The 23,649-nt window shown below is 39.3% G+C and overlaps 1 protein-coding gene across 4 annotated transcripts; it reads right to left on the reverse strand.

Annotated features, from left to right (window-relative positions):
* Positions 1 to 4,868: 4,868 nt before the first annotated feature.
* On the reverse strand, positions 4,869 to 23,106 carry GAS2L3 (growth arrest specific 2 like 3). 4 transcript variants are annotated; one of them, XM_026868334.1, is made up of 10 exons: positions 21,387 to 23,106; positions 21,130 to 21,293; positions 18,953 to 19,000; positions 17,830 to 17,998; positions 17,309 to 17,427; positions 15,726 to 15,867; positions 12,095 to 12,158; positions 11,301 to 11,439; positions 9,938 to 10,045; positions 4,869 to 9,240 (listed from the first exon to the last, which is right to left on the reverse strand). In XM_026868334.1, exons 3-10 carry the CDS (start codon positions 18,980 to 18,982, stop codon positions 7,852 to 7,854), a joined length of 2,160 nt encoding a protein of 719 aa, XP_026724135.1. In that variant the 5' UTR covers positions 18,983 to 19,000; positions 21,130 to 21,293; positions 21,387 to 23,106; the 3' UTR covers positions 4,869 to 7,851. The 4 variants fall into 4 exon arrangements, with proteins under 4 accessions (XP_026724135.1, XP_026724136.1, XP_026724133.1 ...); XM_026868335.1 differs by lacking the exon at positions 21,130 to 21,293; XM_026868332.1 differs by lacking the exons at positions 21,130 to 21,293; positions 21,387 to 23,106 and adding an exon at positions 20,273 to 20,396.
* Positions 23,107 to 23,649: the final 543 nt, after the last annotated feature.

Raw genomic sequence — 23,649 nt, forward strand, 5'->3', positions numbered from 1 at the left:
GCCCTGTGTCACACTAACTACTTTGAACAGTGAAGTGCAAGACAACACAACTCACCTGAGTTTTAATCTCAGCAACTTTCAGCCTTGATCTTCCTATTTAAGGAGATAAGCCTCAAAAACACCTCAAGAAGCACTCAGGTGCTGTCAGTGAGATCCTGGAAGGACTCATGACAATGAATCACTGTCTTCAGCATAGGGCCACATGCTGAAGTACAGGGAGAATCCCAAATACTGAAGAATTGCTCATGCAGTTAGAGCTGTTTCTTCTACATGCTGAGTGAAACAGCATCCTGATGAAAATAAAACCCAGAGCATAAATTGTAATGAAAGTGTATGCCAAAATACATGCTGCATGCACACAAGTGAAAAAGTTGCACTGGGCATCTGAATTATAACATTTTCTAAACTGTGAATGCTTGACTTCACAGCCCTAACACGATACTTTTGCATTCCAGTGTCTTAAACCAGTGGATTCCTAAGCAGGAAATCACCAAAAAAATTCCCAACATTTTTCTTTACACAGTCAAAACCAGGCATAAGCTAGCATAGATGTTCTTATGACCATTTTCATGTAGATCACTGGATAGCAAAAATGCTTCTTTATGGATATATTTGTAACTAATTTGACATAGCTAAATATCCTACTATAGCTGAGGACATATTAAAATCCAGACCGTAAAACTGTTTATTCACAAAAATCTCACAATTCTAAAGTAATGATGTACAAGAGCCTAGTTCCAGGACTATAGACCAAAAGCATTTATATTTAGTTTGATTTTTAAATAAACTCAATCTGCTGCTCTTTTCTTTGGATGCAGCAATAAATATTTCCAAGGTACTGTAAGGGTCAATGCTGCAGTGTGTACACAATAAGACTAATTTATTATGGTCTTGTTTCACAGGTGTCTATAGAATAGTATACTCAGCGAAAAAAAAAAAAAAAAAGCTGCGAAACAGCGTACTGTTCATCAGAACGACACACCACGGTAATTATTTATGTTCTTCTGGGAATATAGGTTCCAGTACGAGGAACTCTCTGTTACAGCAGCCTCACTTCAGAAAAGTAAAAAATAATAATATTGCTTATATAAAAGATCAGCAAATTGCATTATTCTAAACCTGAATTTCAACAATTAGTTTTATTTCCAAATGCAAGAGAGGCAAAGCATATACTTTCACACTGTAAATATGCATGTAACTGATCTTTTTATGGTTTTTGTGAGGTGCCATGTTTGAGTACTTTGACAAACACTAATGCATGCTACTTTTCCTGTGTGAATATCCAAACAGGGTCTTTTTGGGGGGAAACGTGCAAGCTTGGCTTTGTTTTGTAGGTCCTCAGCTTTGCACAGTACTTTCTGTCTCAGCACTAAAGGTCAGTCTGATATCCAAGTTCTGTGCTGCAATCCCACCTCCTAAAAACTCTTAGCATAAGATCTGTCAGTATTTTCTGCCTAGCTACATTCCTCAGAGAAATAGCCAGCTGCTCTGGTCCTGTAAGGTTTTTCTTCCATCTGGAACCCAATACTTTGCACAAGGTGCTATAACAGCATTGATTTAGACAACATCAGTTCCCCTCCCCAACTGGAAAGCCATCCACTGCTGGCATTCCCACCGGGTAACACACCTGAAAGTTCATTTCTGAGTTAATAGGGATTACTGGCTAGCTAGATCTGTAATGTGAGCAGATCTCACCTCTCAAATATTTTAATGGTTTACTTTTTCTTAAGATGTCTGAAATGCATAAAAGTGTTAAGCTTATTTACACTTCACATAATTTATTTTTCAAAACTTTTAGTAAGGAAGTGATTTTCAGTCTTGGCTCCGAAAAAAGGAAAATGAAAATGAGGTTTTCAAAAATGGGTTTGCATGAAATGAAAGGGTCTTACAAAGTTAAACATCTCTTGCATTATTTATTGCATACATTTGGATTCTACTAGCTAAAAGGTCTAATTTGAATCAGAGAAAGGTTTTGCATGTGAATTTTAAGAGAAGTTAAAGGTCTTAATATTGCTGGAACAGCCTCTATTAAATTCATAGACACCAGATGGCCCCATAGAACTCACTCATCTAACATTTCCCTTTCCCTGTAGGGAAATAGAGAAGGAGCTGTAAAGTTTGATGTTTGAAGCTATAGTTGCTTGAAGTTTTAGATGGAAAATAGCCTTGAATTTTATCACATTTATGTTGTGTGTGTGTATATATACACATATGAAATTGCTGAGCCATAAATGAAGTTCTTCAAACTGCATACATTCGTGTGTACTTCACCAATGCAAACTCAGGAGTTTTCCATATATTACTAGGTATATGGTTCTATGTCAGATACTAGCATGGAAAAAAGTTTTGAGGTGTCACAGAGCAAGCAGCCCAGTTCTGCAGGGCCCTTACATCAGCCATACAAGTCTAAGAAGGCTAGTTTTCATTGACTTTCCTGCCGTTTCTCGCTTTTTGCTGTCAATCCTAAGCGAGGTACATTTTCGCCATCTCATGGCATCTTCCTATGGGGCCCAAAATCCATGGAGATGGCCTTTGCCTTTTGCTCATTTCATTCTGAACAGAATTTTTGTACCAGAAGGTCCAGTTGGCTTTGTCTATTATAAGTGAAACACCCATTAGGAGCACAGCCAGGTTTTACTATGTGAAATATGTAGGGCTGTGGTAAAAAAAAAAACACCCAACCAACCAACCAGAAAGACTGATTTGTAGCTTCACTCTTTTGCATGCTTCAATATGACTTTGGAATATGTCCTCAGGGTACTCAATCCAGTTTATATGTTAGTAATGGGCAACAGACCATTCGCTACTAAAGGACTTTGAGAGCAATGACATCAAATAAGATGAGCCTCATGGTTCAGGTGAGGGACATTCACAAGCTGAAAGAACTAGACTGAGGTGACTGCATGGGAACCTTCAGCATGAGTATGCTTAGACTTGCTCAAGTTCTAGTACACACTGTTAGCTACTCTTCAATCAACATGAAGAACGGGATCTAATCCAGTTTGTCATTCCAGAAGCAAATATTAAGATTATTGCAGGGATTTCTCCTCCTACTAAAGGGAATCTAGTCTAACTAAAGCATGTCAAACTTTATTTGCCTAACTCACTATCATGAAGTAGTGACAAGCAGGATCACTCTATACAGCACTTCTCCAGCCTAAGAACTAGCAAGTAAAGGGAGTGCAGATGCAAGTGCCCTTTCCTCCTTTTCTTCAGAACAGCAGATCCAAACAGAGAGGGCTGTAGTTATAATAGATGTACAAAACACATATGGTGTACAGCATCCAGACGTTTGTAGGCCTGAGGGATCACGGTGAGAACAAGAGAAAGAAAAGATGTTCTGTTGACTGAACAGCTGAAATTTTGAGAATACACTGTCACAATACAATAAAATGTGCTTTTCTGACACCCAGACTTTCAGCATCTTAATAAGGAATATTTTGGTGAACACTGTAGGAAGTATGTAGATTTTCCTACAAGACAATGTAACAGCCATACAATTACTAGGAAAGTAGGGATAACTTGGTGAAGAGCATGACAGTTGCACTGAGCAATACATCCCTGGCAAAGAAAATGTGGTTGCAGGACATCCTGTTGGGGAGTTGCACACCGTCAGCGCAAGGGAATACAGAAAAGCCTGGCTTCTCCAGGTTAGGAACTCCATGTGGGAGTAGCAGCCAGAGCCCTTAGCACCTAGAATGCACCAGAGGCTATTCTGATTTTGATGCACCTATAGGTTTAGCAAGGATCTAGCATTGCCCACTGCCTAGTTGTGAGCTGGGACACAACCTGAAATTACACTCTTCAGTGGAGTTCAAGAAGCAAGAGCTTAAGACTTCAGGAATGCCTCTGCCCTGACTTAGAGGAATGGCTTTGGACTGTGGATACTAGAAGACCTTTTTTGAAAAAAAGTGATTACCAATCCTCTATGCCTACCCATAAAAAGTGTGAACAATCCCAGATTTACTATTAAGGTCTAAAGTCTAGAAAGCTAACCCAGGAAGGAGAAGACATCACTTCATCCTCATTCAGAATAAAACATGCAATTTCACCAGAATGTGTAATACCTAACAGCAATAAAGGCAGTTTTGGAGTAGGAGGAAAAAGCATCTTCCCTATCTCCTTTTAAAGCTTTACTGGTGAACAGTAAATGATTTAAGATTCCCCGGACCAAGAAGGCATGATGTTGTAGTTTGATGGTTAGGATACTTACGGAATGAGTACGGTAGATGCCACAAGAACGCACTTACTAGACAAAGCTGAAGTGGAAGGATAAGTATATCTATATGACTAGGCACCAGCATCAGACTGACAGGAACTGAAACCACTTTGGAACAGGCAAAGAACTGCAGGTATTAAAACATTTAAAAAAAAAATCAAATAGGGACCAAAAAAAGTTAATTAGGTGACTCCAGGGAAAAGACCCAATTCTCCCCTCAATAAAACCAATTAGATTTGTTATTGATGGCAGCATGCACAGAGATGGGTCTAAAGTTTGCTGACAGGATATAAGCATGGAAAATACTGGCACATAAGTGCTTTATATTTCAGATAGAGCTTCAAAGAATAAAACTCTTAAAGGCATATCTGAAACTATTCAGGCACATTGTCAGCTAGGAAAGAGTAGGAAGCCCTTCTACTCCATTAGTCATACTGAAACGAGGATCAGAGTAAAAAGGTCTTGGACTCCAAACAAAGCAGTGGATTAGAAGCAGCTATTTATGTCTTTATAATACCCTGTGATGAAAGCTACTATTTATGTAGTGGTAGAACAAAACCATAAGCCTTCTGAAATACATTCTCCTTCCCTCCCCACAAAAGGTAACAGTAGGGGAAAAAAAAAATGCGTGCACATAAAAAAGGTGCAGTATATGTTTATTTACAGTAAGTACTCATACAGGACATCGATAACACATGGAGAATTCAGTCAGATTCTTGCTCCAAGTTATCTTTCCCTTACAAAAACTAATAGAAGCTGAATATTAGACTTGCTATTTGGCAATGTAAACACTGCAAAAAGAGTATGTATTTCCATTAGGAGGTACTTTGTTACATCTTATTCTTGGTTCACCTCAAGTTACATGACTCCGGTAGTCAGAATATAACTATGAAGTTAGAGACTGCAATATTCACAGCCTGAACCATGTTCAAATATATTTTTTGTAAGAAAATCAAGCCTACCCACATTTAACAGGTGACCTATCTTCAGACTAGCTAATTTTCAACTGTAAAAAACTTATAACTTTTATTTCATTTTGAACCATAAAATTCAGTCTATTACATGAGATAGCAAATCACAAAGATGAAGCCATCTGCTTCATTTTCTCTGAAGTTATAGTTCAAAAAGGTAGATGTTAAGATACCTTTGCACTGAGATCCAAAAGCCTCAGTGTTTAAATTACTACTGCAAACCTTGTAAACAGTTCCAAAGGTATTGTGGGTTGACCCTAGCCAGCAGCTGAGCACCCCACACAGCTGCTCGCTCACTTACTTTTCCCTCCATCCCCAGCAAGACAAGGAACAGAAGAGCAGCAAAGGCAAGAAAACTCTCAGGCTGAGATAAAGACAGTTTAGTAAGTGAAGGAAAGAAAAAAAGACAAATCGCCATACACAATATGGAATACCCCTTCAGCCAGTTCAGGTTGGCTGTCCTAGCTGCATCTCAATCTCTTGCCCACCCTCAGCCTACTTACTGTGGGGGCACAGCAGTGAAAAGAAAGTCTTGACCCAGGGCAAGGACTGTTCAGCAACAGCTGAACCATTGGTGCGTTATCAACACTGGTTTAGTCACAAATCTGAAAACACAGCACCATAAGGGCTACTGCGAAGAAAGCTAACTCTATCTCAGCCAGAGCCAGTACAGAAAGAAACCGTAAGAATTCAGCTATTAATATGCATGAGATATACTGCATGGTAACTCACTATTTGGAAGTCCAAAATCAAAAGCAAAGTCATCTACTGTAAAATGCTTTTAGCATATGAAATTGTGTGCCAAATTTATCAAACCTGAAAGCAGTCCACTACAGTCAATACTGTTCTTAACATTTGAAGTAGTGGCTTTGACCAGTATATTTATAAAGCAAGTAAGCCAAAGGCCTTCCCCAAACATACAACTTTGTATGTGAGCTTGAGGGACTTGTGTCCATGTTATTAAAACAGATCTGTTCTCTTCCTACAGTTTGGATATTGGTGTTTACTGTTTACTCCCAGCAGGTTGTAAGCAGTACTGTACAGTAGATATGCATAAATAATCATAAATAAAAAAGCTAACAAGGTGCTCAGAAAGGCAGCTCAATGACTTTGCCACTGCACATGAGAACTCAGTTTATGATACTTGTTTACTCTAGTTCTAGGGAAAAAAACCCCATATTAAATATATAATTTCAGAAACTGCAGTTTCCATGCAGCTCTTCTCCTACCCATAAGTAAATATCCTGGGAACAGAGAGCAGAAGTGATGGTGTGTTTAAGTCACCAGTGTGTTCACAGACCCTGAGAGCTCCTCAGTGTCTGCAGGAAGGACTGTTCATTAAACCCAAAATAACCCAAACAACACTACTCTCAGAGACAGTAGTTTTTATTAATCTACCATAAGACTCATTTCTGTTCAGGTTAAAGGTGTTGAGCACCAAAGATGTCAAACCCACTGAAAGCCTTCAGGAGTTGAGGGCATAAACAGTGCATAGTTTTCTGGCATCTTCAGATGTTTAAAGCAAATGCAGTCCCTCATTACCTCTTTGGGAAACTACTCCTCAACTCCAGAAAGTAATATAGGAGAGACAGTAAGGTCTCCATAAATAAAATAATAAAGATCACTGCAGACTAAGACTGCCCACAAAAAACAACTTGTAGCGCTGAGAGTAGTATTTAGCAATTCTTTTTTACATGTAAAGGTTGCTCCCACAGAGCACTAAGACTCTGTCAGTGCAGGTCAGTACTTGCAGTAATGTGTTACTGGAGCTAGAGCTGCTTTGGGGCTCCATCCCAGGGGAAGGCACCCTCCCAGCAACTCAGGAGCTTCTCTCCATGCAGCGAGAGCTTTCTTTCTAGGAAAGAATGGGCTCATTTATAGTCAGATTTAAACATGAACTAAGCAAGGTTATCTGCCCAGGGTTTTAAAAGTAGCATTGCTCAATGAAGAGATCTATGAGAGGCTAAGGCACAATGAGAGTGAGCAATCAAGGCTAGGATTTTCCATGTCCAACTTGACACAAACCAAGATGACTTCAGTTCCAAGCAAGCTGAATCCACTTTAAGGCATATGGGGGACACAGTGAACACTGATAAAGGCAGCTATGAAATCTAAACATGACTAGAGATTTCTTTCTCATACATGCAGATGACCCAAATTTTGGTTCTACAATGCTGGTGAACTTCAAAAACCATAGTTTTGTTTGAGGTATTAGAAATTTTACAGCTTGCACACAGTTGTATTGCTTGCCATGGGCCTTGATGTAGATGTGCCAGAACCGCCAGAATCACTCACGCTTTGCCCTGGGTAGATGTTCCTTGGGCAGGCTTTGCTCCATGAAAATGAGCGGCAGCAAAAGCAGCAGCCCTAGCTCCCCTTTCCTCCCTCCTGCCTTCCCCACAGCAGGTCAGGCTAGCAGCAAACAGTGATATTGTCTATCCCATAGTGCTACACAGCAAGCAAGCTCACTTTTAAATATATCCAAATAGAAGTTTCTAAACTACAAAATAAATACATTTCTTGCTGGAAGTTATGCAGCAAAATGTAGGTTATACCTAATATTTCATGGTAAATGTAGTGTTATTTAACTTTTTTCCTTGTCCTCAGTATAGCAGATACAAGACGCCCATCTAAGACTTCCACAGAAAGTAAGAAATAAGTTTACTTTCTGGGTTTTTTACTCCCTGTCATAACAAAATAGTGATCATCTTGCCTGCTCTTTGTAAAAGGACCTTTTGATACACCAGGCGTTCCTTTGTTACATGCCGTTGCTGATTTTCCCTTAGGGAGAGGCTTCTTGGCTGCTGGGGCCAAGCTTTCATTTACTTGCAAGTTTTTGGTTGAAGGCTGACTTTTTGTGGAAGGCTGCTCTGGCTTTTTTTTGGTTACTGCCGCTTTGGCCGAAGTTTGAGGAAGCCGTACAACAGATAAGGGAGTGCGTTCAGGAGGCCTAAATGAAGTGGGTCCAACCCGAGGGGGTTGACTGACATCTGGCTGCTTATTGACAGCTGATGATACATTTTTGCTCTTTGATACCATTGTAGGTGGTGACTTTGATGCTTTACTAACTGCAAGGGAAGGTACAGAAGCTGAGTGTTTTAGGACTGAAGCACTTTTCAGGTTCCTTGCAAGGTCAGAAACTGTTTGTGGAGGTTTCCGAGGATGCTGAGTCTCAGTTCCAGACGTATGAATAGCATTTCCAGGAGGTTTTGCAGGGAGCTGCTGAGAATGTGCAAACTTGGCAACAGCACAGAGATTTGTAACAGGCAGCTGAGCAGCCCTCTGAGCAACAGAATTCACTTTGGTTTTAGTGACAGATACAGGTTTGCATTTAGCAGGGACGTGCTTCTGTTTTGAAGACATTGTTTCAGCTGTCCCAGGCAAGCGAGATGGCTGTGTTTTAGAGGATGAGAGCACAGGATGTAGCCCTGGCACGAGGGAGCTCTGAGGCAGGGCAAATTTCACCTTGGGAGCATCAGGGGACCGAATACGTTTACGCAATGTTTCAGAGTGAACAAGAGCTGTTCTCATTCCTGCAGATGAAGAGCTTTTGTTTGGAGGCTGTGAAGGAGCAGAAACTGGCAAGTTGTGTGCAGGAGACTCCAGTTTCTTTGAGATGCCAGCTAATGGTCTGAAAGGGGACTGAAGGCCTGTTGCTGAAGACCCCTGTAATTTGGACCTGATGGGCAACAACTTTGATGTGGGGGATGGGGGCACTGGCACTTTTGGCGATGCCAGGGCAGGGGACTGAGGACGCTTAGCTAAAGCCTTCTTGGCACTGGCCCCAAGAGCTGAAACAGGAGTTGGGGGTTTTGATGGCTGATTTTGAAACATATTGACAGCTGACATTGGATTCATAACAGGAGGTTCCTGAATTCTAGCTGACGAGTTGGGGGCACTGTCACTGGTGACCCCTTTCTGAAAGGCCAGTATTTTTTGTTCCAGAGTTGCAAACTGAAGCACTCTGCATGGATCATATTTAAGCAGAAAACCTTGAAGAGTGTCCCAGCCTCCACCAACACGTACCATCACATGCTTGCCATGTAGCATCTGAGAATGGACAAAAAAGGGGTGGAAGCAGAAGAACAAGAAAAATTTCTATCTTGTTTTATGCAGCATTATGTCATCTTACATTAACATTTATTGAAACTGACTAACAAACAGGACCTCTTTCTTACAGAGAAACATTTAAAAATAAGAGAAATTGTGTCATAAATAAGGTTTATGCTTCCCAATTCTTTTATGAAATAGTTTCTCCTGAAGAGACAGTCATTATGTGTTGGGAAGTAATGAAAGCATATATACAGAAGACATTTTAACCATTCTGTCAACATCTTTATGTAGTATACAGAGTTTTGGATACAGGTTTTGTTCAAATTATGGATGTCCTCATAACACAGTTATGTCTGCTGAACAGAGTGCTCAACTGCAAATTATAAACCCCAAGATTTTGAACAAGCAACGTTCTCGGGACTTTCTATCCTATGCTATAAATAAGCATTATCCTCATTTATATGACAAGTCATTACTGAAATTTTAGAAACACCACAGAAAAGCATTAACTTAGTGTGGTTGCAAAATCAACGGTTAAGATCTATCCTACTTTGAATAGGGGATCGGTTGATGTGGCATCCCAACCTACATCATTCTGTGTTTCTCAAACAATACCATAAAAATGAGGTATTCCACTTAAAAGCATTTTTCTCCCAGTTATGAATCTAAATTGGGATACTGAGAAACTACTTACTCGTATGAAGAGTATTTTATCTCCCAGTCTATAACGTCCTTCCGATAAGTACTCAATTGAAAATCGATGGGAACAACTGCAGGGAGGATCTTCTGCTATATGTTTAACCTAGTTATTAAAATTGAAAGCATTTGTTAGTATTTTGACAGAAGCATGTGTTTAACAATTTAGAGATTTAATACATGAAAAGATACTGATATTTTCATCCCATTATCTAAGAAAACTAGAATTCTATTCTCTCAAGAAAATTTCAGCTACATAGAGCCTCAAAACGTAAGCAAAAGATTAAAAGGAAGAACCATACGTACAGGCAAATATTTTGAGTTGTTCCAATCCAATTTTCATTATTTCTTCAAGTTTAAGTTATTTCTACTTTCATTTTTAAAATTTATTCATAATACTATGCATAGTGGCATCAATTCCAACCACAACCTTGTAAATTAAGACACTGTTATGAACTCTAGAAATTGAAACAAGTGCCTGGGCCTCTCCAGTGACCAAATCCATTGCTACACCAGACTCAGGTCTACTTCAGCATTCTCCCTAACTTTTTGTAATGATTTTATAAGTTAATCTTCTATGTGGCACCCAAGAAGGAAACCACTAAAAAAAGGAAAAAGGTAGTACCCAAATAAGTCCAGGGTTAGAGAAGATGTGCTTCTTACAGCTACTTAGAAACTTAAAAAATTGGAAGATCGAGACTATTGCCAAGCAAAAGAAATAGCAAGGTTTTTCAAAGGGAGTGAGGACCTGATGGCTAACATTCCCAAAGTAGTGGAAGTTCTACATTACAACATGGAGGACCTTTAAAAATAAATTTATTTTAAAGTCTCAACATGCATTTTAAAGCAAAACAGGAGAGTCATTCATCATTCCTTTTGGACCAGTTCACAAGATGTACAAATCATTTTCCTTTCTGCATACATACTCATTTGCAATCAGTACAGCTACAGAGGTTTTATTTAAAGTCGATTCTTCCAAGAGTTTCATCAAGGCCTACTTTAACATCAAATTGAAGAGAAGCATGTTACAGTCATAACATACTGACACACTAGAAAAACTGAATGAGTATTTCTTATACCCAAAGAAGCAATGAAGGGGTGTGATGGTGGTGTGAGAAATCAAGGCAAATTATATGCATTGAGACATTAACTCTAAAACATATAGGACAGCATATTGCTTACATTTTCAAAAAAAATACTTGTTCAGAAGAGGTTCATAACCTTCTGTTTTCTATTTTCTATTTAAGGAGGTTCACAACTATTAGACAAAAACCAGCCTATGCTTACTAAACCAGATCATATAAGTACTAAATGTAAGAATTTGATTAAAGCCCATATCACAATAAACAAGTAGTTCTTACTGCCTCATGTAGCTCCCCATGGTGACAACATGACTTTTCTGTGCTAATAGGTGATGGTGGTCCAGCAGTCATCAGCAGCGTTTCTTCTAGTTCAATTTCCTTCTCTAGTTTTATTAGTACAGGAGGTTCAACTCCATACCTCAAATACAGAAGTATAGAGTTTAATTGCTAATTTACTAAAGAAAACAAAAAGAAATTGATAACAAACATGCAAAATTCTGTGTGGCTTGACTGACAGGAAACAGCACTAAATCAGTCAGAGGAATAACTGCCTTGATAATCCAAAGACAAGGAGCACCTCTAAGTTTCTACTAGAAAGGTGGTCTTGGAGCTGCCACAGAAGGCAGTAAAAATACTGTCAATACCACACAATTCAGGTCACATCCAATTTAGATGATCTTAAAGCTTCCAGCTCTGCATTAGAAATAAATTAGAAGTCTAAATTTAGAGAATGAGATACCTGCCAAAAAGCTTAAAAAAAATTAAAGACCTTAAAACTGTACTTAATATTCAGTAAGCTCTTCCAAGATATACACATACTTATAAGCTGAACATAGCACTGAAACAGTCATAAGAAGCTGTGTGGATCAGCACCTTTCCATGAAGAGTTTGATAAGTACTTGAAAAAAACACTCATACAGTGGTCCTAGAAAAGCTACTCAATACTTTCTACACAGAATTAACATCTACTGCATTGCACTTAATGACTGCATATTGTCTTAACTTTGTCTTAGCTTTTACTTAATAGAATGCATTCTTCAATTTCTTGTGAAAAGCACATGCAGATCACATACCTGGATACAATGCGCCCAATTTCCAACAGACAAAGATACACTTGTCTTGGATCCTTGTGCAAAACTAAATGGGAAGAGAATAAAAGGGAGTTACAGCTCATATTTACTGTGGGGAGGCCTGTGCAATTAGCTACAGAGAAGGGGAGGATAAGGAACAGATGACTGTAACTTCACCACCATTCTACCCAAAGAATGGATAAAGCAGTATATGCTTTCAACTCTAATTTTCTATTCCCTAAGGTGTTTAAGCCCATCCGGGAACTCCTGAAATCAAACTCTTCTCTACCTTCTAAGAGAAATACGCTTTATTTGGTTTTATGCTGTTGATATGAACTGGAAAGAAAGAGATCCAAGAGCTTTCCCTTCCCTATCCCCAAACACATTATCACAGTATTAAAGATGAAGAGAATTCAACAACTGCAAACAGGAAAGGTACTCCATCTGTTCATGCTTGTGCATACAGATAGGCACACACACTCTATCGGTGAACAGCCATAGGAGAATACAGAGAAAGGGACCTAACTGACAAGTGGATGGCTATGCAGTCAGTCAGCCTAAGTAGTTTAAAACCTTGGCTGTGGAAGAATAATCCGGGTGATTCTTACCATTTCAGCAAGCAACAGATTTTATTTTTCTTATCACTTTAAAAGTTCCGGGCGCCAGAAGGGTGCATCTATACGACAGATTCACCCAGTTCAACTAGAAGATACCACTTTACCAGTGGTGACTCCTCTACCCCTCATTTCACCCCTCTCTATCAGTTCCCGCCCTCCAAACTATCCACCCAGAGGTTTTCTTCAGAACTGTATCTTTGTGAGGCTGTATCTGAAAAGGATGGTCAAAACCCCTCCCTGACCACAAGATGGTGAGAACAACATTGGTTTAAGAGACAAAAACTCAGATTCAAACATCAGATACGCGCTGTGATCACAGAAAAGAATCAACACAATTCCAGATACGTTATTAGCACAGAGTTTTCCACTAGACTTTGCTTCTTGAAGACTGTGCCCACATTAAAGCAGCTAGTGCCCAATGGAGAGAGCTGCTTTGCACCCCTCAGTTCAGAGCAGCTCTAGCAGCTGCGTGCACTCAACCACATAGGCACACTAAATGACAACCAGGAGTGCTGAAGAATGAGATGAAATTTCTACTGCTGCAATGAAGAACAGAAGAGGCAGAAGGAAAACAATGTCTGTTTTGGTTTCTTGAAACTTTCATCTTTCCATTTTCTTGCACACCTAAAAAGAAACAAGGCCATGAACAGAGAAAGAAAATAGTTTAAAATCTCACAGGTAAATACTTCCTCCTCTGCCCCACAAAGCCTCAAAATTGAGATGCTTTTGACATGTTCTAAGAACAGCTGCATGAATGCTTTACAAAACAAACCATTCATGTGCCTTCTTAGCCAACTAGGAACACCGCCTAGTAACTCAGAAACTAAAGGCTGAGAGAAAGGTCTTTCAACTTCCCTCAATGCACCTACATGGCACCATTCTTTCCCCCATCACCATCAATTGGTGAAAAAGGGAAAAGCTGTAGATACAATTTTCATATGGTGTGACATTTATATGAACAACTCTGACTTTCTTCATGCTATGGAGTAATGATATTCAGCAGAAAACAGAAATTCACTCTGAAGAGAAACCTAATGAGCCAGCTCTATATTTACAGATGAAATTTCTGATGTTCAATTTAATATTTAAAACGATTTTGCTTTAAATAAGACTGAAGTGCTTCCTAAAGTATAAGCTGAGTATGAAGTCAGATGTTCTTGTTTACATCATCTACTCCAGTTTGTAAGTCTACTTTTTAAAAGATCTGATTATGAAGTGTAAATCTAGAATAGAAAGTTGACAGAGCCACAATCTAAAAGGTACTAGAAGTCATTTAAATATTTTTTTTCCTGTTTTTGTCAGCTGTGACAGAAGTGGTATAATTTGCCTGAATCCAGAAGAGAAAAATTCAAATATAACCCTAGCAGAAGTCAAGACATTTGTTTTGTCTCAATGTCAAAGGGCATCCCATGATGGCTACTCTCTCTTTCCTGCTGTCTCAGGAGTCACTTCACAGCCATCCACACTTTTCAGGAGGTGTTGCTGTATGTATCTGATAGGAAAAAAGCAATAGTCAAATTTTCTTTCTCCTATTTCATTCATAAAGAATGACTTGCAAGTTTGATGGAGAACATCAGTGGAAAGAATGTTTCATCAAGGAGGCTGCAAGTCTGCTCATTTCGACTGCCAAAAAGGCTCACAGAAGCTATTTATGCCATAAAGCAAGCTGTGTCTAGAGTTACAATCAGACTTCAAAACAATTCTTGGCTATGAGCAAAAGCCACAGCAATAGAACATCCTGTCTGCTTATCTCAGGGAGGCTAAAACAGGTTCTAGTTACCCATCCACTTACAGGAACTAAGATGCTTAAGCAATGCAATTCATACAAGTTGAACTGAAAAAAAATATTAAAACAAATTTTCTCATAGCTCAGTTCTACTCGTCTGTATTTCCTGTCATGGAAAAGAAGATACACTCACTAGTTAAATCAAAATGAGACAGATGCAAAAGAGGATGTTTTCTCAACTGTTTTAAAGATGACTTCTCCAGTAGTGAAGGCATAGACAATCCAACTCGTAGGGAGAAGAGCTTGAAAGAAAAGCAGTTAATGAAAATAGTGTCTCCCATTTAAATAGCATTAAGTAGCACAAAGACTTCAAGAAAATCTAGTAAATACTGTGACAAATTAATTTGATTGTTGAAAACAAAGGTTCTTCGCAATTTTTTGCTATTCTGCTGACAGACCGATATTTTGCCTTTTTTTAAAAAAATCCACAAAATTAAAAAAAAATGGTTGGCACACCACAGAAAGATTTGTATTAATTTTTACTGACATAATAGCTGGTAGAAGAGCACTTCATTATTTAACATGTGAAGAAAGCACAGTTCCTCTTAATTAGCAGCCCAAAAAAATTTATACCATCTGGAAGGATCAGCCTAGAAGCTGTTTGTTATAAGGGACAGACTGTGCACTGGGGCAGGCATACACACAGTTGGCAATTTAGTTTTATAACTATCTTATTAAATGGGAAAATACAAAAGGTTTGGAGTCATGTCAAGTAGGTTCTGAAGTAAATGTTAATTACCAACAGACTGTTGCCACTTCAGGCACAACGCCCTGATGTAGTCACCAAATTTAGCAGTCATGAGTGCATTATTCTGAGGGCTTTCTGCAACAAGAATGAGCTCTAACAGCAAATAAAGGATCTTATTGTGAGTTGACTCCATGGCCCTATGGTCTTCTTGCACAGGGAAAGCTAAACCACGCTTTTCTCCTCTGTTTCTCAGTGGGCCTTTTTACTGCACAAGTTTGCCTCACAGCTGTTGCTCCTCCCTTCATCCTACACAGTGACTTTTAGAAGTTTGGAAAAGCATCATGCAAGTTAGAGACATCACTGAACTGATTTTTCAAGGCTTTTACTTGAACACTGCCTTAAAATAAAATAAAGCATTAACAGCTTGCACAAGACAGGAACAATCGTGACAAAGGCTTCAAAAGACTATACACAAGAGATCTCCCTGACCAGGTAGTTATCTACATACAGATCAAAGCAAATCTTACAAAAAGATAGATGTACCTAAGCCTTCTGATTCAAAGAGATAAGTCTCGTCAACTCCAATGGCTCTACACCAGTTAAGAAAGTTGGCTGTATTATCTCTGGCAAAAAACGATCCTGATGGAGCATCCTTCTTACATGGAACTTTTCTCATAGGAAAATTCTGGCAAGGGAAGAAAACAAGTGTGCACATCAATTGCCAACAGATTTGAAAGCATATTTGCAAAGGAAAATAAACTGTAAATTCTGACTATAGAAACAGTGGTTAGTAACTATTTTGTGTTCAACCTACCCCGTATTCTATGAAATAAAAGCTCTGCTAATGTAGATGGCACTCCACCTTATCTTTGTGAACAGTCACTGAGTGAACGATCATTACTTCTGCAGCCTCTCCCAAATCTGCCCATACAGCTGCTCCCCCACAGGCTGGGGTAAGTCTTAGTGGCGGTTTCACAGGTCTACATAGTTATTCCCCGCTCTCAAGCTCTGATCATAGCACAGAGAGAAAAGTCCAAATCAATTACACTATACCTGCCTGCCAGATTTCAACATTTTAGAGCCCATTCTAGAAAGCAGAAGGAATCAAAAGGGAACAAAGGGCAGTTTCCTTTTAAACAATTCATTACCTATTTGGTTTTAAACTGGTATCTTCAAAACTAAACATCCAGTTAAAAGGTACACAAGTTGCACATCTTGTCCTCCTTAAATAACCCAACCAAACAAACCCTAAGGATTTGCAGCATTCATATGGCTCTTGTATAAATACTATTTGGCATCCTAAGACTGCTGTCTTGTGTCCTGCCACCTCCCCCCAAGTTAATAATAAATGTAATATTAGTAATTATATCACTTACTGGTACATATCCATTATTTAAAACTGCTTTACTAGATAAAACAGTAAGAGGTAAACACACAAAAAAATGGTCTGGATATGGTGAAACAGTTCCTCCTGCCCCCAAGGAAAAAACTACCAATTAGTAGATCACCAGCTAATGTGACCTATTTGATGGATCCAACTATTGCTGTAGCTATACTGGGTACCTGTGTATTGAACATATGCTACCTGTACCAGCGTTACATGGTTTTACAGTCCAAAGTGACACATCACTATTTTTCATTGCACAAACACAGACTGCCAGTTGCTTGAGACTCACATTTCAACTCAGCCTTGGTTCCTAACAAAAACACATCTCCAGGTACATCTCAATATGGATATTTTCATGGCTAACCTATATACTAGAGTTCAGCCACCAGTTTCTGGAATAAGACATTTTACCAAGTTCCAACGGATATCTTGTTACCAACCCACACTGATGTTATCAGGGAAACAAACTTCAGACATGGGCTAGCTCTACCTCTGGCAAGAACGCTACTGAAATCAAACTAAAAAAACTAATAAGGACATTAGAGTTTGATTACAAAGTCTGTCATTTGTTGAATAAGGACAGTTTATCCATCTATAATGCCACACTCTTGTGAATCAGCCTCCGGATACACAGCTCACAGAATGCTTTGGGAAGCCTTGCTTACCTGCTTTCCTTTTACTAATACTTACAATTAAAGACTATATATGTATTAAAAAAAAAAGTCACAATATGACTTACCCTTAAATTATTTGAGCTACAACATTTTTTAATTGTGTTTTGAAGAACACCAACCAATTGGCAGAGTAGTACCCCATTATCAAGTTCTTCTAGCAGTTGTTCTGCTTTGATTTCTATTCCTGAAAAAGGTCAATATTAGAGTTACTCCACAGAAGGTAAAGAAGTTTCATATGAACTTAGAGGCAATTCAGTCAGCATTCTGTCCATCATATCATGTACTGCATTGTTAAATACTGAAAATTAGTAGAAATATATATAAAACTAAGATTAAATATCCACTCAGATTTTAATTAGACTAGCAAGATTCATAAATACAAATTAAAATGATTAATCACTGTACTTCTAAGAGGTGGCAGCTAATAAAATCCAAAACTGAAGCATGTATTTTAATGCAATTCTCCTAGCCATTAAGGCTCAAATACACCTGATCTTAATAGTACTGTAGATATTAAGTGTCAGCATTGACTGGAATGTTGAAAAGCACTTTGGAATTTATGAGAGTGATTTATTTTTCACCTCACCCAGTAAGCCAGACAGCCAGATCGACAGATCTTCTTGCATAGGCACCAAAGTTGCTTCATGCCGCACAGATATCCACTGGTCATACAAGCACACATCTGCCAAACCTGGCCCATGTCTGGGAGTCAGAGGACTTCGGGGACTTAAGGGAAGGTCATCACCAAACCACACCTGAAGAAGATTTTAGTAAGCTGAAGACAGTGAGCTCTAATATTTGCAGTCAGATGACAAAAAATTTACAGTTCTGAATTATACTAGAGATCCATTATTCAAAGCATTCATTCCTCTTCAGACAGATACACCAAACCAACACAACAGTAATCACAAACAGCTCAGATCTCATTAGTAAATCAAAAGTACTACTACATTCATTCTCTTGATTTTTTTTGGATTTAAACTTGCATGTTCCCCTGAATATTAAATAAAGAAAACATGCATTAAATTTGTGGCTTTTTTTTTCCCTCTGCACATTTAAAATAATGAAATCTGCAGTTTATCACATAATTTACTACAGACCACTGATTTCTTTGTTCAAACATTTCAGAGGCACCTTGTGCTTAAATCATGAAAATGATGATGTTAAAAGAGGAAATATATTCCTGTACAAGAATAAAACACACTTTCAAATTCTTAGCATTTTTCTTAAGGATTGTGTATTTTCAAACTGAGAGATTCCTTTACATTTCAAGAAAAGGACCACACAAATTTCATGTACAAAATCCTCAGTGTCCTTCTGGTATGAACTACTTTCTTTCAGTTCAGGAAGCGTGTGAGTTTATAAAATATATTTATTCGTACTAAAGTACTAACTAGAACATAGTGTTTTTAAAAACTCCTCTTAATCATCAAGCAAGTTTTAACATAATTTCATCCTTTGAGTTCAAAACCTTCTTAGGTAATAGCACTTAAGAGAAGAAAGAATCACCTGATATAACACTGGGTTATCTATTTTGTCACATTGCTCCATTTGTAAAATGGGTAAACTATTACTTTTTTTTTTTTTTTTTTAAAAAAAACCCCACAGAGATAACTCTGGGGATTCTAGCACTTCATCTGTTCAGGGTAGATTTTTGCATTTAAAAAAAAAGTATTATACAGGTTTCAAATAGTAAAAAAGGTATTTACCTGAACTGCATTCTGCATGGTCACCTGCATTTACATTAGTTTCTTCCCCTAGTGAAAGAGAAGAGCATTTTTAATCCAGTCCCTCCTACTTTCATGAAAATCCCAAGAAAAACCCATCAGTGCTGTTTTGGAAAAATAAGAATGTGTCTGATTAGGAATGGAGGGGGAGAGAGGGAAGTATCTTAGTACCTAAGGTTTAGATCCAGTATTCAGACAACTTCAGTTAGTTCTCTGCCCTTAAATAAAGCAGTGGTTATTACAGCAAAGTATCAACTAACTTTGTATGGATAAATAAGGCTCCCAGGTTTGCATGATTTTAAGGAGCTGTAAGGCATTTACTTTGCCAAAGAGAAATATAAATACTCAAACTATTCTTGGATTTAACAACGATGGCATTCACCATCTTGTACGTTCGTCCATGTATGCATCCTGAGTTTACATTAAATACTTTGAAGATTATGAACATCTTACAGCAAGGAAATAATTCAGAAGAATGGGATTTCTTCTTGCATAGATAACATGAGAGAAGTGTCAATGTTTTTATTAGCTTCGGATGGGATTTTGACTTTCCAGGCAGCTAGCACACCCCTGTGTTTTTTTCAACACAAGGTTGCAAACTATTGCAACAATATGGTCATTGTAACAATTCCCTGGCAAAACAACCCTTAAGGAAAGTTTTAGAGGCAATCTGGTCAACCCTTTCTCTCCTGAAACCAATACAGTATTTTCCAGCCATGCTTTCAATCATGGGAAAACCCAGCAGAAACTCTACACTGGGCTGGGGTTCAGTAAGCCTCTCCATGAATACTTCAGGTCTAGAGATGTGCAGTATTACCGGGTTAGCTACAAACACATGTAACAGAAGGAATTTCCTCAGCATAATTCTCTACAGTGGTAGTGGAGGGCATTACAACCTCAAAATGTACCTATCTGTGTCTTGAAGCCAGTTAAAAGCAACTGTCTTGCTCTATTACTTAATAGCTGCAATAAAATTTCATCTTACTGATTAAGCTGGAAACCAGATTGCAGATATTGTCAGTCAGTTTTAACTCATCTGTTTTCCCTTAAAAATAAATAACTTCCCTCTCCTGTCCCAGATGCTTAAGCTTTATACATAGACAGCATTCTTCTCCTCCATCTGTTGCACAACCTGACCTTCCTACAACAAAAGGCCAAATAGCCCATCAAAGATGACCCAGTTCTTGTAAAAATTCTCCCCCTTCTTCTTACCCAGAAAGCAGAATGGTGCCATTCCCTCCTCATTTTTTTTCCTCCCACGCAACATAGGACCACACAAGTCAGGCATTTCAAACAACTTACAATGTCCAGCAAAGGAACAACCAGTTTGTTTTCAGACTGAAGCCACTTCCTTGTATCAGGACTGCTAGCACTTCTCAAACTTTATCACAGACAGTCCAAGTGGTATCTTTCACTTTCCTTTTATTTTGGGGGGGGAGAGACATGCTCTTCTTGATGTCATTTTTCCTTCTATGAATGAACAAGGGAAGCGCAGTGTATATACCAAGCATTACTAATGAGCATGTTATGCTTCCCCCAGCTTTGTCCAGGGGAATAAATTTTTCTTTAGCATAAGAAAGCCATTGTCTCAAGAGAGTTGCAGTAAGAGGCTTCATTGATTAAAAAAAATAAATAAAACAACAGCAGAACAGCCAGTAAAGAAGCTGGTCTCATTAAAATAAGGAGCTCCATATAGTATGCTAGACCTCTTGTTAGTCTATCTGCCAAGGGAAAACAAAAGGCAGCCTAATTCACAGGGAGCACACAAAACACGAACAAAGCAAAATGTTCACGCAGCAGATATCACAAGAATGCTCAGCATCTGCAGTTTTGTGGCATGCCTAACAAAAAATAGGAAAAAAAAATTATAAAAAGGGATTGAATAAAATGGTGGCACTTGAACTTCAAAGGCCTGCTCTTCTAAAACAAGTTATTTTGTAAGTCCATATGCCAAATCGCTCTCTAGAAAGTCAACAGGCTTCACTTATTATCAGGACATGTGAATAACACTTAACAAAAAACCCCTCTGATGATACAGATTACTCTGAACGAATTTTGAGTTGAAAAATTATCATAGTAAGAATTACCCATTTTCAGATTGCAAACAGTCCAGCTTTGAGATTGCAGGGAATACAGATTAATGTAGCCTTACCACTTACAGGGAGAGGCATGGGATGAGAAGAATCAGAAGTCTGCCACCTTCAAGTAGTCAGCCTGAAAAGATGCAGAAGGTGCTGTGGGGAGGTGAATACTGCAATACCAGGTAGAGTCATAAACAAATCAGACTTCTTCCAAAACCAGTTTGGTTCCCTGCATCAAAAAACTGTACCTAATGAAGCAAGTATTTGATGTTGAATTCAGGCAGCTACAGCTAGAACTGAATCAGTTTCTACACATGACAGTTTTATCAACTCACCTTCATTCAGCAGGCATTTGGTATTCAAGGATCACAGCTGTGAAAGAAAAGACCCCAAAATGAAAACACACTGTATCATGTCCCATGCATAGTCTTTGGCCATGCCATTCCCATTTCCAGGCCAGCTGATATCTCTGAGGTGCCCAGGAGGGCTCTCTACCTGCTTCACCCCTTAAAACAGGGGAAGCACCAGAAACTTGCAAGCACCTTCCAACCGGGGAAGCAACCAGCCCAGTTCCAAGCTCAGCAAAAACAAAGGTCCCCAAACAACAGCATCACTCTCAGAAAACACCTGGTTTCTGCTGGCACTTCTGCTGCCATGGGATGGGAGGAGAAATGCCGCCTAGTAGCACCTTATGGCCTGATCAATACAGTGACACTGATTTACTGGGAGACAGGCGGTCAGCCCCAAATGATACACTGGGGAAGGCAGGAGCTGCCTTTGGCCAACTGCCAAACCTCCAATGAAGAACTAGAACTATGGACTGACATTAGGAAAGAGAGGTGAGAAAAACGTACCTATCTACTGACACGTGTCATAGGGACAGGCATTTCTCAGGAAAGGGGGTGCAGAGACACCCTGGACATAACCTGCACAGGAGAGCCTCACAAGACCACAGTCTGCCTCTGCTTTCCAAAGAAATGCCCACCACTTTGCCCCCAGGCAATCTGAGGAACAGCAAAGTCAGCAAATACTAAAGCACTTTACACAAAAAAACATGCTTTGAGATGCTACACAAGATAGTCTGCTTAGTATCAGTATCATTCACTGAGGTGCAACCAGCAAGACATGCTACACTAATTACAGGCCATTCTGTAGCACAAGATGAACTGAGTCCAAGTCTCGTTTTACTCGACTGCAGAGTTTACAGAGAAACAAAAAGAAAACAATCCACAACTCCACAGATACCTGAAACATATATGAAGCAACCATTGACCAAGCTTAAGTTGAACCTACAGGGAGTTACAGATTCATTAAAAAGCCTCAGGCTCCCAGACTCATTAAAAAAACCCTACTTGGGTAGAAACACTTTTACATCTTTACCCTATATTTAAGCTATATAACACATCATCTCCTATTCCATCAACACCCAAAACCAGTCACAACAGATTAACCCAGAGGAAAGTGTAGATTAGTCTTGACAGTGTCTACTGAAACCCACGTTTTTAAACATTCTGCAATGAAAGAAACTGTCAAGTCAGTATCTGTTGAAACCTACTGCGGGACAGCCAAGATTTTTTTTGGTACATATATCCTAACATGCAGAAGAGGCAGGCACAAGAAAAGACAGCCACAGAGCAGTGTTACTCGCCCTTGCTACAGCAATTATAGAGCCCTTTTGTTGCATTAGGAGTCAGCAGCTCTGCTTTCCTGGGGAGGCCTCAGAGGCAAGAAAGAACCAGACCAGTCAGTCCAAGGTGATGGGCTTTAAGGTGGCAACAAACTCATCTCATTAAGGCACACTGACTGCTTTCCTCGGGGACTACCTTTCCACACACCTCTCTGTGATAGCGCACATAAGCACATGGCAGCGAACCCATTGTCCCCTTCCAAAGGGCAGCCAAAGCCCTGGATTCACCTGTCAGGGCAGGGAAACCCACTTGAAATCAGGGAGGAGCGCTCCATCTCAGCAGCTGGCGTCTCCGCAGATTTGCGGATAGTTCCTTTACCACAGGAGTGTCCAGTTTGGAGAGAAGCTGGTTAACGTGAGACATGCTACCCCCGCCACTCACATTCACACAAACTCTTCTATCCCTCCCATTTCCAGTCCACACTTCTTTCAGCAAAGCTACACTGAGGGGAGCATCACTTTATGCCCTAGCAGCAGGCTGCTGACTAGCCACAGCCAGGAGGAGCTCATTATGATTTAAATACCAAATCCAGTCTTACTATGAAAGGTCCACCCAGTACATTTAGAATTACAAATGCATAAGCCAGGTATGCTTTATAGGTCCGGAAGGTACACATGTACATTTTCCCATGTCTTCATCTGATACTATGCCAAAGGTGACACACAGCATCCCTGGAAGACAGTCAGCTTTTGTGCAAAGAAAGCAGCTCGGCTTACTAAGCAATATGAATGAGTATTTCAGCCAAGAGCACTAGGGCAAATTTCCTACAAAACTTGCACTGCATCCCCAGACACTTGCGTAAGGCACAGGAGAGAGTGGTTTGAAGGCTGTTAGGCAACCACTCTCCCCTCTCCAAGGTAAGTTTCGCTGCACTTCACTTTCAACACCCGTGCCAGAGGGACTCCCTCGG

The sequence above is a fragment of the Athene cunicularia genome (genome assembly GCF_003259725.1).
Source record: "Athene cunicularia isolate RWA chromosome 1 unlocalized genomic scaffold, athCun1 chr1_part2, whole genome shotgun sequence".
Lineage (NCBI taxonomy): Eukaryota > Metazoa > Chordata > Aves > Strigiformes > Strigidae > Athene > Athene cunicularia.

What these genes read in the sequence shown, in the direction of transcription:
- GAS2L3 (XM_026868335.1), bottom strand. Translation starts at nt 18,982, where the DNA reads ATGCAGGTGACCATGCAGAATGCAGTTCAG. An exon ending in GTAGCTCAAATAATTTAAGG is followed by an intron (nt 15,868 to 17,308) that starts GTAAGTCATATT and finishes TTCCCTTGCCAG; the next exon opens with AATTTTCCTATGAGAAAAGT. An exon ending in ATAAAATACTCTTCATACGA is followed by an intron (nt 9,241 to 9,937) that starts GTAAGTAGTTTC and finishes GTCCATTCTCAG; the next exon opens with ATGCTACATGGCAAGCATGT.